This window comes from Chaetodon trifascialis, chromosome 17 (assembly GCF_039877785.1).
Source record: "Chaetodon trifascialis isolate fChaTrf1 chromosome 17, fChaTrf1.hap1, whole genome shotgun sequence".
Lineage (NCBI taxonomy): Eukaryota > Metazoa > Chordata > Actinopteri > Chaetodontiformes > Chaetodontidae > Chaetodon > Chaetodon trifascialis.
Genome location: NC_092072.1, coordinates 19,675,182 through 19,692,943, shown reverse-complemented (window position 1 = coordinate 19,692,943; position 17,762 = coordinate 19,675,182). Strand labels below are relative to the sequence as shown.

The following is a 17,762-nucleotide window of genomic DNA, read 5'->3' as shown; positions in this document are numbered from 1 at the left end:
ATTTTCTTCAATAATAAAACAAGAAAGTAATATGTCATCATATTGTATGATTGAGAAAAGTGCTAAAAACTGTATTTTTATCATTTGTGCAGTGTGAAGTTTTGAGCCAAATCAATACCGTTTCAGTCTGTATGTCTTATTTTATCTGCCTTTCTCTGTGCAACTTTTTTGTTGCTGTCAGACGTGCAGAACGAACAAAATGACCACATTCAAAGATAATAATCATGCCATTATCATAGCATTAGCTAAAGTAAAATAAAAGGTTAAACGCATACTGCCAGTGTTGTACAGCGAAGTTGATGCACACCAGCTCAAACACTACAACTCACTTTGCACATCCTCTAATCGTTATTGTTAGGCAAACAGGCTAATTAACCTTTTCAGGACTGAATGCAAATGATCTATTTTCAATAGGTTAACACCCGTACTTCTGCGGTCCAATAAAGGTGTGTAATGTCCTGAAGTGAAAGCGAGGAGAGCTTAAATCACAGGCTTGGTACCTCAGAGGCTCAGCGCTTCAGCAACCTTCATCGAGTGAGGTAGTGTCTGCTGTTAGCGATTGATGCAGTCCTTACGTCACCTCAGTCTGCCTCGTGCACAGGCAGTGTGTACCGAGTATGTAAATACAGTTATTCTGAGGCAGGAGTAAACATTCAAAGAAAACTTTAAAGCCACACGCAGACGTTCTCTGACTACCAATGAGGCTTAGGTGATGTGGCATGTTTTTTATCACTGCAGCCAATTTGACAACTAGACACGTTGTATTTCAATTGTATTCACTGATAAAAACCTTTTTTTTTTTACCCTAGCCTACTGAAATTCTGCAGCTGACATCACAGCCAGCTGCCAAGCTGACAGACAGAAACCACACTATTCTCTGACTGCACAGATAGTTTCACATGAGATAGTCTTATCAAAAGATTTGAGACATCCATCCATCCATCCAATATCTATACCGCCTATCCCAGCTACAATGGGCGAGAGGCGGGGTACACCCTGAACCGGTCGCCAGCCGATTGCAGGGCCACATGTAATGACAAACAAACATTCACACTCGCACTCACACCTACAGACAATTTAGAGTCATCAATTAACCTAATGAGCATGTTTTTGGTCTGTGGGAGGAAGTCAGAGTACCCGGAGAGAACCCACGCATGCACGGGAAGAACATGCAAACTTCACACAGAAAGGCCCCACCTGACCCGGGGATCGAACCGGCAACCTTCTTGCTGTGAGGCACGCGCACTACCTGCTGCGCCACCGTGCAGCCCAGATTTGAAACACACTTGTGAAAATGCACAAATAGAAAAAGCGCTAAACCCTTGTTGTGTTTCACTCTCCTTTAACAAATATCTCAAAAGTGTATAGATATCAGCTTTTAAGATTGATGTGCAAGGGGGGGAAACTAAAGAAGAAGAGACCATTTTTGTGGTTAAATTTGGAGCCCCAGGTTTGCAGTGATTGTTAGAAATGATGACTTTCAGCAAAGATAGCAGCTTGGCTCTATGAATGGCAACTTTGGCTGGTCTGACCGTTGGTCAGTCCATGTCTTTGGTCCACACTGAAATATGCCAACAACTGGATGGATTGTGGTGATTTTTGCTACAAATTCTAATAACTTTTTGTTACAACCCAGCTCGCTAGGGGAAAGGAAGTAACCAAAAAAAATAAAAAATAAAACAACCGATGGAAATGGTTGAAATTAATTAATTTATTTAAATCAAAGTGTTGTAAATTGTTTTAATACAAAAGGCAAAAGGCCAAGACAACAAAAAGAGCGAGTGGGTGCTTTTCAAACCAATGAAATAATCAAAACCGAAAAAGAACTCTCCAGAAATGAGAGCTTAACTATTATAACTAAAAGAGAACTCTTCAAAAATGAGAGCTTGAGTAATGCTAACCAAAAGAGAACTCTCCAAAAGGAAGAGCTTACCTAAATCACATACAAAACAAAATGGAAATAAAACCCTCCTACACGAGGCCTACTGTTGAGATGAAGAACGAGAATCAGAATACAAAGGGAAAAACCAGCCCTAAGCCTATTGAGGCTAACAAACTAACAAACAAACAAACTAACAAAAATATAACTAAGTGTATGTGAAAGTCAGTCCCCGTCTAAACCTAGCTTGGTTCGAGTCTGGGAACCAAAATGAAACAAAGAGCTGAACTCTGACAGATCTGTCACACAACAGTTGATCTCTCCTGTGCTGAGGACTGGTCACCAAAGATGCCAGCCGCAGACTGCCAGGCTGAGACGACTCTTGTAGCCGGCAGGAAATAACAGCTTGCAGGCGATTGGGCGCAGGCTGGCTCGGAGGAGGAGTCCTGTTTCCACACCCCTTCACCTGCAACCACTCACAAACATGCAAGACACAAGAACACACAAACGCACACAAACATCCCCCAAGAACGGTGGCAGCCGTAACATCATCTTGGTTGAAATTAATTAATCACCTCAAAACTGGTTGTGGTAGTAACTTCATGATGAAGATAATATCTTTACTTAAGACGGTAAAGGCATCACATACGTGTCTTAAACCATCGTGTCTCTCTATGTAGATCTTCTTCTTCTGGTGAGACGAGTGGTTGAAGGGCGAAACCAGACCCATTTAATTACCATGAATTTGCAAGTGCTGTTCATTGACCCAGAGTATTGCTTCTGCCCTTTAAGATGGTGCTCATCAATAGATGTCTGTATCACTGCAGGATGTTAAATGAGTCTCAATTGCTCTTTCAGGACTTCTCAATTGTTTTGATGTCAGATCTGAGGTCCTTCTTGTGAATAAATCCAATATATTAGAACTTGGATTTTATTTTCAGTTGTCTTTCCTTCCTGTTGGTGATAATAACGCTGAATTCACCGATTTAATTGCTGAGATCTGGGGATGCAGTGATATTGCTAAAAAGATGTCTGACTAAGAAACAACCTGTCTGATTGTCTGGTCCTGTTCCCAGATTTCAGTAATTACTTTGATGAGTACCATGTTATCATAATTGATAGAAATGATGGACAAAACTGTGATAACAAGACCCAAGTTGAAAGAAAGCTGAATTGTCCTTTAAACAGTTCTTTTATGTGACTGATATTTTTGAGTTTCACTACAAAAACCTTCATTAAAGGCCTCAAAACTCTTTGGACAGCCAGCCCAAATTTCCCAATGCAGGAAAAATCCTTGGCATGGGATATTCTCGTCTCGGCACCACCTAGTGAGAATTTGGAGTGATGAATTTGAAACCTGTCTGATCCGTCCTTCCTCTGTGTTGTGAGCTGTTGGACTTATTTTCAATCACTTCTCAGGCACACATGGCTCAAGTGGCCATTTCCCATGGAGAGCAGTTCTCTCCCATGGAAATGGCTATCTCATGCTGACAGGGATTTAATCTTCAGGACATCATGAGTAGATTAAGATGATGAATCACATGAAACAGTTTGAGAGATACTTCACACTGAACTGGGGAGACTCAGACAGCTGCACATCACTCTGGGGGCCTTGTTAGCATAGAGTTTACGAAGAGTCAAACGAGAGCTGAGACGTTTGATTATTTGGAGAGGTTTTGTCAGTTTGGTTGGTTTTGAAACAAGTGTGTTGCCACTTTATCACTTTCATTGTTGCTAAACCAGACTTACAGTGGAAAACCAACTTTTCTCATAATGATGTTAAAGAACCGTTTCACAGCCATCACCATACTTGTTTGTGCTAACAAAAAGGACACGTTTTGTGGTCTCACAACATATTTTATTCTCTTCATCTGAGCTGATTCATGCTATCATTTGCTAAGGACTTTCCTTTTTGATTTAATTTATATTTTACTTGTGTATCCTTTGTGCTTTAATGAAAGTTGTACATTTTCAGGGTTTGCTGACCTCTGGAGTGGAGTTTGAATCGCTGCCTGCTGCACTGTCCTTGCCTGCAGAGTCTGGCCTGTACCCCGTCACTCTGGTTGGTGTCCCACGTACAGCTGGCAACATCACTGTCAATGGTGAGTCCGTCTGAAAACCTTTTCCATTGCTCTCGTGTGACTCATGTTATGAACTGATGACTTCTGTTGCAACAAATTATAACCTTGATCTTAACTTTAGGTACACCTCCTGCTCTTCAAAACATCAACTACTGCAGCTAAACATTTCCTATTTCCTGCATGTGTACCCAGGCTACCACACGTCAGTGTTTGGTGTGACCAGTGATTGCCTGTTGGAGGGCCTGCCCGGTGTGAAGACTAGTGGCTGTTTAGTTGAGGTCATTCCCTCCCTTCCTCGCCTCCAGCTCAGCACATCACTACCACGGTCAGAAACTCTCACCTGTCATTTTCATGGTTGTAATTATTCTCTAAAACTGTGGGTATGACTTTGATGAGCACCTACACAACAGATACAGTCAAACAGTTTGTTTGAATAACTAGCTAACCGGATCATTTGACAGTCTGTAAGTGGGACAGTAACCGTGTCTACTACTACTGTCAAATTAAGTTTAAGGAAAATTTTGAAATGTTGCAAAAAAAAAAAAAACAAAGAAAATGCAGTGCATTTCCATAAACTGGTTTGGAGTGAGTAAACTAGGCAGTGCAAAAGCATAGTTTTGTCAGGAATTAGCGGTATAAGCTAAGTTACACATGGCTATAATTAACAGAGCAAAAGAAGAAGTATGTTGAGAACCGGGAAAAACGAGTCGCCTTAGCCACCCGAGACAAATGGAGAGACGTCTGCAGGAATTTGTTTCGTGTGGGCAAGTTGTAATTGTTCTTTAATGTCAGCTAGTATTGGCCGTGTTTTCACTTGGCTGTTTTGGTACTACCAGCCATGCAGTGCGTTATGGAAATATATGCAAAGACAACAACAGCGAAAACGGCTTTGTCTTCTTCTTTGTGTTTTGTGGTGGAAACACCTGATCAGTCATGTCAGTTTTGTGCGCTACGTCAGAACTTATTTCCAAAGGTGTTTCCATCATCTCCTTTGCACCTTTTAGCAAAATTTAGTAATAAGTTTTTTTTTTTTTAAATTTTGCTGTTTCCATCAAGCTTTTTGAATGTGACATTTCAAAATGGCCTAAAAAACACCCTGGTGGAAGCACAGCTAATAACATATGACACTGCTTTAGTTCCAGAGCGTTTACCTTCACATGTGATAAAGTGATTTAATGGGACCAAAATATATTAAATGAATGAAGATAAACTGAAGGTTTTTGTTGCCAAACCTTCGCAGTCACTTTCCTCTGTTAGGACCTTTTGGCTTCATTCTAATTTTGAGTAAGTGAAACACATGCTCAGTTGAATTAAGGTCATGTCACTGCCTGTAGACAAGACAGGAACATTGCACTGTTTTGCCATAAAAATATGAAAGGGCAACGAGTCCTATGCTGTTCCCCCACGATTAATGTGAACGCCCTCAAACACCCTTAAAGCTGGAAGTCAGCACTTTAACCTCATAGTCATGGTTCCATTTCACATCCACTGTGCTGGGCTGCAGAGCCAAAACGATGAAAAATGTCTCACTGTCCTGCTACTCACAGACTGCACTCTGCTTGGAGTGTTGATACTCAGATTCCTAAAAGCAACAAAAGGTAAATGCTCAGCCGAGTGTCACTGTTCTGTCATGTGAACGAATCAGGAGAATCAACATGCTTTCAACTCACATATGCTAAAGAATATTATTTTAGAGATAATCATTGACTTGTGTTCAAGTATCTCCCTCATTTAAAAAGAGAAGGCTTTGTGGCTGATTTGGCTAAAAGTCACAAATTATTTTGCATTTGGTATGGAAACTCCAGTTCTGAACACCTTTCCATACAAACTAGCAGTCACACTTCCTTAAAACTCAGGTATGGTCCAGGTTTTGTTGACTCAGCCCTTAAGAAACAAAACTCGTTAGCTAGCTCGCTAGCATTAATCCCAACATTAAGGTTAACTGTGGGCATGAAATAGACTTCTAAAGATTCTGAAAGTTTTTGACTTTGACTTTTTGAAAGTTAGATCAAGTTGAGATTAGAAACGAAGCTTTGAAATAAAAAAGGAGCACAGGAGTTTGATCAATCAATGCATTGCCAGTGGCACAAAGTGGTAATATTTTCACAATGAATGTGATTAAACACTTTTTTTGGATATGGCTGTGACTTAAACTGGCAATTACTGCTGATAATGCTCGTTAGCATCACTCTTCTTAACACATGTTCAAATTAGAATTGAAGTGATGTTTAACAATCAAGTATTGCACATTTAATTTTCACTCTGCTCATGTTCTGGTACACTGAAGCACATAAAATACACAACAGAACCCAAAAAACCCCTTTTGTAACAGCGTCAGAATTAGCTGCAGTCTCTGAGAGTAACAGGTGCATTTGTTTTGATGTACATCCTGTAAGGTGGAATGTAATTTTGGATGTAGTCGGAAACATCAGAGGAGAAATCATGGGTTAAATTACTCCTGGAAAATAACAGGTAAAGCACCCTGTTGGAGTGTTGTAAATCATTCTGACAGTGGAGCTGCTGCAGAATCCACAATTTAGGTCATGCCTGTAAGTACAGCACTTCAGCAGCTTTTGATGTGGAAATTCTTTTTTGTTCTCCAGTGTTGGAAGCGTACTGTAGCAGATACATGAAGCAAGTAGAATACAGATCTAATATGTGGTCTCCTGGGTGCGTTCCCTGAGTCCACAGGTAGACCTTCAGCTTTGACTTCTGTCACCAAGGTGCCTCATTGACTTCTCAGATATCTTCTTGCCTCCAGCAAAAAGCTGCAGCTCTTATAGTTCCTCTTTTTTCACATCAGTGTTAAACATCAGCTTTAGTTGCAGCATTTTGAAAGGCTCTGAGCATAGATCTGCCCTATGCCTTCAGCTGTGTTTCATAAAACAATTTCACTGTCAGAGATGAAAGGAGGGAAATATCTGCTAAAATGCAAACAGTGCGTGCTCTGGCATGGTTGAAAAGCTATTTAGATTTCTCAGTTTGTGATTTAAAAAGGTATTCCATCATTGCTTTATTATAATTTTGAGTTATATTTGTGTTGACCTACTATCAAGCTAAAAAAAAAAAAGTATAGGCAGTTGGTGCTGACTGGCATTGGGATTCTAGCCTCAGGCAGAGTGTTTGCTGGGTATTAAAGTCATGACGCTGAACATGTGCATGTGTAATGAGGCGTGATGAAGTTGTAGCAAACGCCCACAGTGATCCTTCATAATCTTTTGCTCCTCTGTTTACACTTCTTGCAAAAACAGATGCCAGCGGCTCTTAAAAACTTGAAGCATCAGCTGCAGGTGCTTCGCTTTTGACAGCTGGTGACAGTACTTCGCTGCGATGCCACTGACTGAAATATGGCCAGAAATACAACCAGACACACAGTTTGAACTCACAGAGAAAAGTGGATGGGCAGTTTACTGCTCTGTGTGACTCAATGTGGATTTATTCTTTAAATTACAGCATTTATTGAGCTAGGGGTCCACATGCTCCATACTGTATAATTCTGCACTGTCTTGAGAATCAAGTGCCGTTATGAGTTCCCAGTGCAGAGCGAGTCTTCCATCAATGCTGCACGATCCACTCACCATTCTTAATAACACATGACATAAGATTTGTAACAAGAATGGACCTTAGCTTCCACATGTTTAACACTCTCAAGTAGAACCCAAAAGAAGTTTAATGGCAAATCCCACAAATCATGGTAGGCAGCGTTAAAGTCTCAGCAGGATTCCCCACTGTGGGGAAAAAGCCATCAACAGATGATGTTCCAGCTAATGAGATTCTAAAAGGCCTTCATCATCTTTATCAAAACGTGACGAGGGCATTCAAAAACTCTATGTTTTTGCACATTTCTGGTTGAACACCTGGAGAATTGTTCTCCAAATTAAGTATAGTGGGGCTGTTTGCATCATATCAAACCACATAAGACTTGTCTTAATTCATATTGACCCTTAAAGGGAACGAAAGCAAGAAAAAACGTACATTTGATACATACAGTACACAGTACTTTCTATCATCACTGAAGTTCTCCTTCCTCCACAAACCTGAACAGGTCAGCCCACACGCCTCAACCCATGTCCAAAGAGGAGCTGTCCAGCACTGTGTCCATCCAGCTTTTCAATGGAGAAACTCAGGAGCTGACAATCACCTTGGAGAACATCGGATCTGAGGAGATTGAGTCTCTGGAGCTCACCTCCAAGATCGTCAGCACCAAAGGTTAGCACCCCGACCGCAGTGACTTAAGCTGCATGTGTCGATCCTTTCTTAGATGTCAGTGACTAAATAAACAGGAAGTTGTGTCAGTGCAGTGCAGCAAGAAGAAAGGAATGGCAGCAAGTGGACTAATAGCAGAAAGGTGAGAAATTAGTGAAGAAGTTCAACATGCTGAAACAAACAATGACGCATTGAGATTATGGATGTGTGTACATGGAGAATTTGTTATCATGCTGTTTCAGTCAGGAGAGCTTTTGATGTACTTCGTCACCCTCTGGGTTTCTGCTGCAGCCTCTTGCAGTCGCTCTGTCCGCAGTACCACAGAGGTCACTACCCGCTGTCTTTGGTTCTACATCTTTCATGCCCCCGTGGCTTTTCACTCTGTGTTCCATCTCTTTGTTCAACACCTGCTCAGGTCCTCAGATCTCTGCAGCCCCCCCCCCCACACACACTCTGACTGGCTGTCTCTGCGTCTCCCTTTCGCTTTTTTGTCTTTTGTCTCGCTGCTGTGTGAAAAAAGCAGCTACATTATTAAAACAGGCAGCAACATTTCCAATCATGGCACTCTACTTTAACTCTTGGCCTGCCTCCCCGGTGCTACCTGAGGTCAGCGGTCCACACAGCTGATAAACAGTAATTTAAGTACAGAATAAGGTTTAAAATTCCGCTCTATTCATTTGAGTTCTCTCTGTCTGACCACATCATGCAGCATTGTTGTTGTGTTTATAATGTAATATTTTCAAATCCATTCAAATACATTTGAAACATGAAGGGGTTCACAACCACGGTCAGCTGATAGTACTGCCCATGCTGATGTGTTGGTTTGGCCTCTGCTTTAACCCTCTGCTTCCCTGACTTGTGTCAGTGAATGATTTTTTTTTTTACTTTATTTTTCAGCACAGTTCAAGACAATTATTTCTTTACAGCTGTTTTTTTTTCTCCTTTTTTAAATAGAGATAGAAGGAACAAAAGAACACGAGGGCCAGTTCTTACTCCTTATTATGCAAATGGTTCACAAAGAGGTCCACATAGTGTGATTATTCAGCTTCAAGCTCCCTAAGCGCTGTCCATTTCCTCCATTTTTGATGAAAGGTAAACATTTCCAGCCTCAAGTGGTAAGTTAGACTTTCCATGGTGTACATTTCATCCATAATGTCCATCCAATGGCCAAGTAGCGGGCGATCAGTTTTCATCCAATTCCTTGTGATGACCTTTTTGCATGCAATAATCAAGACCTTGATTAAATAAACATCTCCTTGTTCTATTACTTTCTCAGGTATGACTCCCAAATACATAATTTTGGGATCTCTTTGAATAATACAGTGCAGGATTTTTCCCAGAGTCTCATTCACTTCGTCCCAGAAAGGTTGTATCTTTACACATGACCAGAAAATATGGGTATGAGTGGCGTCTCCATGGCCACACTGCCTCCAACAGTATTGTTTTGTGTCCAGATATTTACCAGTAATGTGTGGTGTTAGAAGGAAGCGAGATAAATTCTTCCATCCAAAAAGACACCAATTTTGAGAATTAGTAGAGGTTTTACACATGGAGAGCCACTCATCCTCTGGCAAGCTTATACTCATTTCTAATTCCCATTTAGATTTTATATAAAAAGAATTCTGGCCATTACTTTTCTGGAGACCTTTCTATAGCTTTGTGACAATCTTTGAGGGAGTTTGTTTGTATGCTCCTATCAGGACTGCAACAACCTCCTTAATCTCCGCTGATAATTCGTTTTTAATTTCTTTCTGAAACAAATCTCTCAATTGTGCATGGAAACTGTCACAAACTCTTTTATCAAAGGTTTTTGACCTGCTATTCTCAAAACACACCTGAGAAAGTAAAACTACATCCTCTGATTCGGCCCTGGGGATGCAGTGAATTTGGGATAAACCCAGAAAAATCCTTTTCCTGTGCTCTCAGCAGTCGTGATCGCACAGTGATGAGCAACGGAGGAGGTGCTGGGCCGGTATATATGGAATTGATCTGACATTTCCAGAATGGCAGCACGGTTCTGTGTTTAATTGAAAGCAGGCAACTCCAACATATCCTCCACCCAGGGGTTAACGCTCTTAGATCTCGTCTTGCCAGGCAGCTGTTTTGCACTTCTCAGTTATATATTCTTCTCACTGTTCATGCATTTCCTTCAAAAGCATCTCGCTATTGTGCAAAGATGGGAAATATCTTTAGTGACCAGTCCAGGTGTAGATGTTATGCCCCAATGAGAATTAGGCAAGGAGAAGCCCAATCAACAAGAACTGCCAATGCTGACTATAATTAAAGCAGTTTTTGATGTGAGGACGCTCATCCAGTGGCTGCCTCGTCTCCCGCCTCTCACATACCCTACTCCCTGCTGGCTGGACACCAAGGTACGATGTATTCTCTCAAGTTAACATGAGCTCTCTTTGAAATGGAACCGTTGTTGTGGTTGTTGGAAATGTTTTAGGCTGCAAATATACTTTTGCCTCCAAGGGAATGTTATTTTCAGAGTTGGTTGAACAAGCAAAGAGAAATGACTTCTCTAGTCCTGAATTAGAAAAACACCATCTGTAGTTTCACTGACAGGCTTTTGACAAACACTTTACATTTAACTAATGTACTCTTGCTAATGATATGTTGTGTCTTTATTAAGTAGAAAAGCCTAACCAGGAATGCGGATTGCAAATTAGCTTCGGCTAGAACTTGTCTCGGCAGTACATCTGGATCATGTTGTTGTATCCTGTTACAATGTGTTTTACATTGTCCCGGACAAATAAACTACAGTTCTACTTTTCTTTGGAAAGTATTTTCATAGTACACTTTACTCTGACTTATACTATGTACTTTATTCAATTGCTACAAACGCAAAGCAATTCAAAATTATTCATTGAAGGTAAAAATAAATGTGGATAAAATGTTGATGTGGTAGAAAAGACTTTATACAGTAATTATGATAAAATCCAACAACAAATGACTTTTTAAAATTCAATTAGAATTGCACCTCAATAAAAGTGAATACACGTTAAAGCCCATTCAGAAATGAACAGAACTATTTCTGTCCCTTTTTCTCTTCCCCTACGCTTCTTTCACTCACGGTTATTTTGGCTGTCAGCCAAAGGTCAAAAGGTCAAACTCTTAAAACGTGTGGAAAATGGTTTTCATTTTCAACTGTTGCAGATAAAACTGTCCAAAAGAGAAACCAGCCACAAAGCCCTTCGTCTGTCACTTTGTTGTTCAGACGTCTTCTGAATGAATCATCATCGTCTTCATCCTTGTTTTCAAGTTTCTTCTCTTTGTTTTCAGCTGTAGATTTTCTCAGTCCCTCCAAGCTGCCCTCTTCTCTTCAAATCCTTATCTTTTCCAGTTTTAGGGAATAAATCAGTCCCTTACATTCCTCTGATTCCCCCTTTTTTTTTTCTTTCTTTCTCCTTGCGTCATCTCTGTTGAGAGCAGGGATTCCCATCACCAGAGTGAACTCAAGCACTTGTTCTTTGAAGACTCAACAGTGGAAATTCAATTCTTCACATACTTCATTCGAGCCCCTTTAGCTCATAGTATGACTACATTAAGTTCCCACAGTGAGAGACAACAAAGACGTTAGAGGAAAGTCAGCTGCTCAGTGAAATTTGTTGAGCCTGTTTCATTGCACCTTGTCTTAAGACTAAACTCTGACGCAGTACACATACAGAACTGTGATCCCATTCAAAAATAATGACTGTTTGATTATCACCTTAGCAATTTAGTATATTGTTTATAGGTATGCATTCATACTTACACATCAGATTAACTTTTTTTTATGTCTCTCCCTGTTGTTCTTGCCCTTGAGGGAACTTAGCAGCAGCGTCTGGAAGTTATGATAATGTTGTTATCAGTATTCTAGCGATCTCTACCTTTGCAGCCAGTACTGTTTTAGCTATTTTGGATCACACAAACTCTCCAAACTACCTCTGATGAACATGCAAAGAGTCTTAAAAAGAGGTACATCTATGTTATGTAGTATTGTAGGTCATCAGTCTTCATTAAGCTTCACCATTGTCACGTAACACACGCTCAAATATGAGCATTAGAAGACACTTTTCTTCTTACTGTCTCACCTCCTGCCAGTTAATCTGCTCCGTCATATCTGTGCTGGACAAAACCCAACTTGTCATACGCATTATCAGTCTCCCAAGTTGTCTCTGCTTATCTCCACTCTCACTCTGAATTCTTACATTATGCTGGATGTGTGAGTATATATGCGCTCACACTGTACCCCGCACAACCTGCCTTATTCCACCTAATTGTGGCACAGTGACCACAGTCAAGAGTCTTTCCTTTTCAGCACAGCCATCTCCTCGGGTGTGCTCTTGCAGCAGGCTTCATTACAGTACAAAGAAAGAACCCCTGTAAGTAATTAAGTATACCACATCTGAGCTGGGAGCCCTTTGAAGGCCATTTTAATGTCAGATCAGCTTCCGTCTGGAGTGTGTCACAGGACTGATTTTTTAAATTGAATCTGGGTTTCACTTTGTTCCTGAAGGCTGTCCGTGAAAGTGTTTGATGTTGAAACTGTTTTAGTGATTGTGTTGAGTGATAACACATACAGGATGCACTCTCACCACAAAGCATATTTAAGAAATTTCACCTCTTGACCTCTTAGCAGCTATTTTAATTGAGCATTGTATTTGTTTTTGCAGATGGAACTGAGACCGAGTTGTGATCTATCTCGTCAGACATTTGCTTTCTTATCATTTGCATATTTTTTAGAAGTAAAAAAATCATGCCACCTATGTGCCATGTCTCAGTAAGATGTATGAGTTTACCCTCCAAGAGATTACAACCGGTACAGCCTCTGTTATTTGGACTTTTTCCAAACTTTTGCTCCAGTTTTCTTTTTGTAGTTGCTGCAGACGGATTGGCGGCACCGGAACCTTCACATTCTTTATTTGTACCAGATTTGTTTCCATACAGCCAGTCGAATCCCTTCATGTTGAACGAATCTTACATGTAGCAGTAGCATATAGGCGGAGAGACAGTCACACTGATTAACAGCCAGACAGCAGCCGGCTGCACAACACAAGAACCACAGACTCTGAACAACAACCCACATTGGCTTCTGTGCTAAAGTCTCCTTCTTATCTAAGATACAAACATGAACGCATGTCTTGTCCTGCACCTTACTGTGTCCAATGAGCCACCAGACAAACAGAAAAGTGCACTGCTAACGTCAGTCTGCAGACAGATAGCTAATTAGCTGCTCAGCTACAGTACATTAAACGGCATGTAAAGTCAGCTACAAATGTCACTTCAGTCCGGTTTGATGCACCACCACCAACACACTGTCTGTCCTTTGCTTATAGGCTACAGTGTAACTTTGTTTACTGGAGCTCAGCCTGCCAGCTGCTGTCAATCAAACACAGACAGGGGTACGTCCCTCCAGCCACTGAGAGCAAGAGGAACATTTCTGATAATTCCACAAAGACCTTTATTCCTCCTTTCAGTAACAATAAACAGATAATCAATTTAACAAACACGTTGGCAGAATCTTTGACTGCAGGTAGAGGATGACTAAATGTATTTCAGTTGGACGCTAAGTAAACCTAATTTTGGAAATAATGTATATAATTTAGTAGATTACAGTAAAGGCTGGTAAACAGTCCACTATATACCACCTCCAGGACAAGACAGCAGTGCTGAGGGTGTGTTTGTTTGGTGAGATTTGCGTTGAAGAAGAGGGAGAGGAGTAGGAAAAGCTCTTTATCTCGCAACTGTTCTCATTGTCCCGTGTAAAGTGGTATTTAAGCTTTTATGTGTTTGTCATCTTGGTGTGTCAAGGCTGTCTGAGCCATTTTCTCTGGTCTTGTTATGGGAATCAGGTGGCATATAAAGCTATTGTTAAGACTTTTCATGTTTCCAATGAGAAAACTGAATGAGTTATTTTACATTGTAATAATCATAGAAGTAGTTTTTAGAGTGAGTACAGAGCGTCTTCTGTTTAATGCTAACCAGACTGTCCCCTGGAAAGCTGCTGCAGAGAAGATGCCTTTGAAATAACCCATATTTGCAGGCTATTGTTCCCAGTTTGTTCCAGAGGCTGATAATTAACACATATTGGAATGTCCTTGTTTGTGCACTGCAGTCATGCTGCACCTTGTGCTTCTTTCTCTCTTTGGCAGCACAAAAGGTTGCTGTTTTCTCATTTTTGATCATATCGAATGACAAGGTCTTTAAGTGTCCCCCTGGAACTTGATGGGACTTTTGTAAAAAGGTCTTAAGTGTCAGAAAATGACATTTCAGCCAAAGCTCACATATCGCCTCAGAGGAAGAACAGCCCGGTGAACTGCAAGATCCAACCCAACCTGCTAATTGCATTTGAGTGCAATTGATCATCCAGTTCTTTTTTTCTATGCAACTTCATCTTTTTAGTTGCCATAACTTGTGAAACCACTACAGTTTCAAGTAAATTGCTTTAAATAAGCCTAGTCCATGAAGAAATGACCGCATTTTAATGAATATCTATTTTTAATCTGGTCAATCTAATTTGCACTGGTGTTGTACCACCTCATTCTATTAATGATGAGGAATAGCCCACTTAAAATGGTGTTATTTAAATGTAATTTGTAGATGGATACGGCCCTCTGAATTTAGACAGCTAGAACCAAACTGAGAAATGATATTTTTTACTTTTATTTGCATGGCATTCTCGAGATTAAGAGTTGTCAAAAGAGTTCCACTGCAGGCTTTAACTACTGGAGAGCCAGTGACTGTGATACAGTGACCAGATACATTAATGTTGTTGTAGGTTCTCCAGTAACACTTCTACTCATTCTTTGTTGAAGATAATGAAGCCGTGCATACTCATGGTTCTATTGCATAAATCTCAATCGCTGTGAAACTGGGCGTACAACCCAGCACGGTGGCGCAGCAGGTAGTGCGCGTGCCTCACAGCAAGAAGGTTGCCGGTTCGATCCCCGGGTCAGTCGGGGCCTTTCTGTGTGAAGTTTGCATGTTCTTCCCATGCATCCGGGTACTCCGGCTTCCTCCCACAGACCAAAAACATGCTCATTAGGTTAATTGATGACTCTAAATTGTCCTTAGGTGTGAGTGTGAGTGTGAATGTTTGTTTGTCCTTACATGTGGCCCTGCAATCGGCCACCGGTTCAGGGTGTACCCCGCCTCTCGCCCATTGTAGCTGGGATAGGCTCCAGCCCCCCGCAACCCCGAAAGGGATAGGCGGTATAGATACTGGATGGATGGATGCCCTTCATATACACCTGTCAGCAAATTGAATCGCAAAGAAGTACCTCAAATTCATCAGTTTCTTTCATATCCGACAAAAATGCCTGAGCAGCTAACATCACATATAGCTGTGGCTATTTTTAGTGCCCATATCATTAATTCATTACATGTACCTTTAAACCATCTTCATTGGTGGTTTCTCACTTATCATTTTTAGATCTCAGAAATAAAAATAAAAGTGCTTGACAATCGATATGATAAATAACAAAATGTAAAAAGAAGTAATAAACAGGGAAATAAAATACTGCCTTAAATGTAAAAAGGAAAATGGATCTCACAGAAGTAAATCATGTGATGGGCATTTCACAGATGGCTGTGTAGACTGAAAGCACGGTCAGTGAAACAAACTCAACAATCATCATTCAATTCTGTCCCTGAAACTCAGCTTTCCATCTCCATCTTATCACCCTGAAATCATTCAGGAAAAGCATGCATATTCCTGGTCTTAAGTGTTATTAGTTTAGTTAAGCTTAGTTTAAATTAGGAGGAGAGCATCGAAACACAGCGCTAATGTTTATCACCTGTTACCAATAAACCTGTTTACCTGTGGAATGTTCCAAACAGGTGTTTTTGGAGCATTCCACAACTTTCCCAGTCTTTAGTTGCTGCTCAACTTGTTTGAAACGTGCTGCTGCACCAAATTCAGAATAAGCAGAGATTTATAAAAATCAATGAAGCAGATGAGCATGCTGATGTTAGCCTTTATCCTATCTCAGCACGTAACACATTCAACACATAACAAAGGGCATATATTAGATTTGGTTATCTCCAAAAGGGCTTAATATCTCTGAGGTTGTGGTAACGGATGTTGCTCTTTCTGATCACTGCTGTGTGTCATTTAAAATGGCCACACCTGCTATTCTTAACAAAAGTGGAACAGAGATGATCAAAAAGCGTTTTATTAATGATAATACCTGTGCAGTCTTCACTCAGTCTTTTACACCATCACCAACACTGCCCTCAGCGTCAACTGATGACCTTGTAAATAATTTCAGTTCCAAAGTTATGACTATAATTGACTCCATCACCCCAATTAAGACCAAAGCTCTGTCAGGAAGGAAAAAGGCACCTTGGAGAAACACCACACTGGTCAAAGTCCAGAAAAGAGTCTGCAGACAGGCAGAGCGCAGGTGGCGAAAAACCAAACTCCAGTTTAACTATGAGATTTACAAAAACAGTCTCCACACCTATAACCATGAACTAAAGAAGGCAAGGCAAGCATTCTTCTCAGAGATTATCAACAGAAACTGTAATAGTGCCCGCACTTTGTTTTCTGTTGTGGATAGACTGACAAACCCCACAGCATCAGTCCCTCCTGAGCTGCTATCCAACAAGTCATGCAATGATTTTGCAGCCTTTTTTACAGATAAAATTTCAAGGATAAGACAAACAGTGTGCAGCTCCAACTCAGGCAAAATGATAAGTCCATCTGTGCCTTCTTGTTCTCCAGTTAATCTAGCACATTTTAACCTTCTAGATCATACAAGACTGACAGAAACTGTATCACAGTTAAAATCCACAACGTGCTGCCTTGATACTCTGCCAACAAAGTTTTTTAAAAATGTTTTTAATTGCATAGCTCCAGATGTGTTGCAGATAATAAATAATTCTCTTCAGTCCGGTCAGTTTCCCCAGGCCTTGAAAACTGCAGTAATAAAACCTCTCCTAAAAAAGACTAATCTGGATGCTTCAGTAATTAGTAACTACAGACCAATTTCAAATCTTCCCTTTCTAGGAAAAATTATTGAAAGGGTTGTTTTTCAACAAATGCATGCTTTCATGATGCAGAACAATCTTTTTAATGCATTTCAGTCTGGATTTCGTCCACACCACAGCACTGAGACTGTACTTATCAAAGTTTTAAATGACATACATCTGAATAATGATGCTTCCAAAACCTCAGTCTTAGTATTATTAGATCTTAGTGCTGCCTTTGATACAGTTGATCAGGACATACTTCTTGACAGACTGGATAAGTGGGTGGGACTTACTGGCACTGTACTACACTGGTTCAAATCCTATTTACAAGATAGAGACTACTTTGTGTCAATTGGTGAGCATGTGTCTGAACGAAAGAAGATGATGTGTGGGGTGCCACAAGGGTCCATTCTCGGACCACTTCTTTTCAATATTTACATGTTGCCCCTAGCTCAGATTATGGAGCATCATAATATTTCTTATCATACTTACGCCAATGATACACAACTTTATATTTCTGTGTCATCACATGACTACAGTCCCTTACTTTCACTGAATGAGTGTATTCATCAAATCAATGAGTGGATGTGCCAGAATTTTCTTCAGCTTAATGCAGATAAAACAGAAGTGATTGTTTT

The 17,762-nt window shown here is 40.5% G+C and overlaps 1 protein-coding gene across 3 annotated transcripts in view; it reads left to right on the top strand.

Annotated features, from left to right (window-relative positions):
• The window catches only part of trappc9 (trafficking protein particle complex subunit 9), a 193,607-nt gene that overhangs the window by 36,428 nt on the left and 139,417 nt on the right, over positions 1 to 17,762 (top strand). For all 3 annotated transcript variants that reach the window (XM_070985161.1, XM_070985160.1, XM_070985162.1), the window contains 3 exons: positions 3,855 to 3,981; positions 4,153 to 4,285; positions 8,006 to 8,169. In XM_070985161.1, the coding sequence (XP_070841262.1) occupies positions 3,855 to 3,981; positions 4,153 to 4,285; positions 8,006 to 8,169 (424 nt within the window). The remainder of the gene's footprint in view (positions 1 to 3,854; positions 3,982 to 4,152; positions 4,286 to 8,005; positions 8,170 to 17,762) is intronic.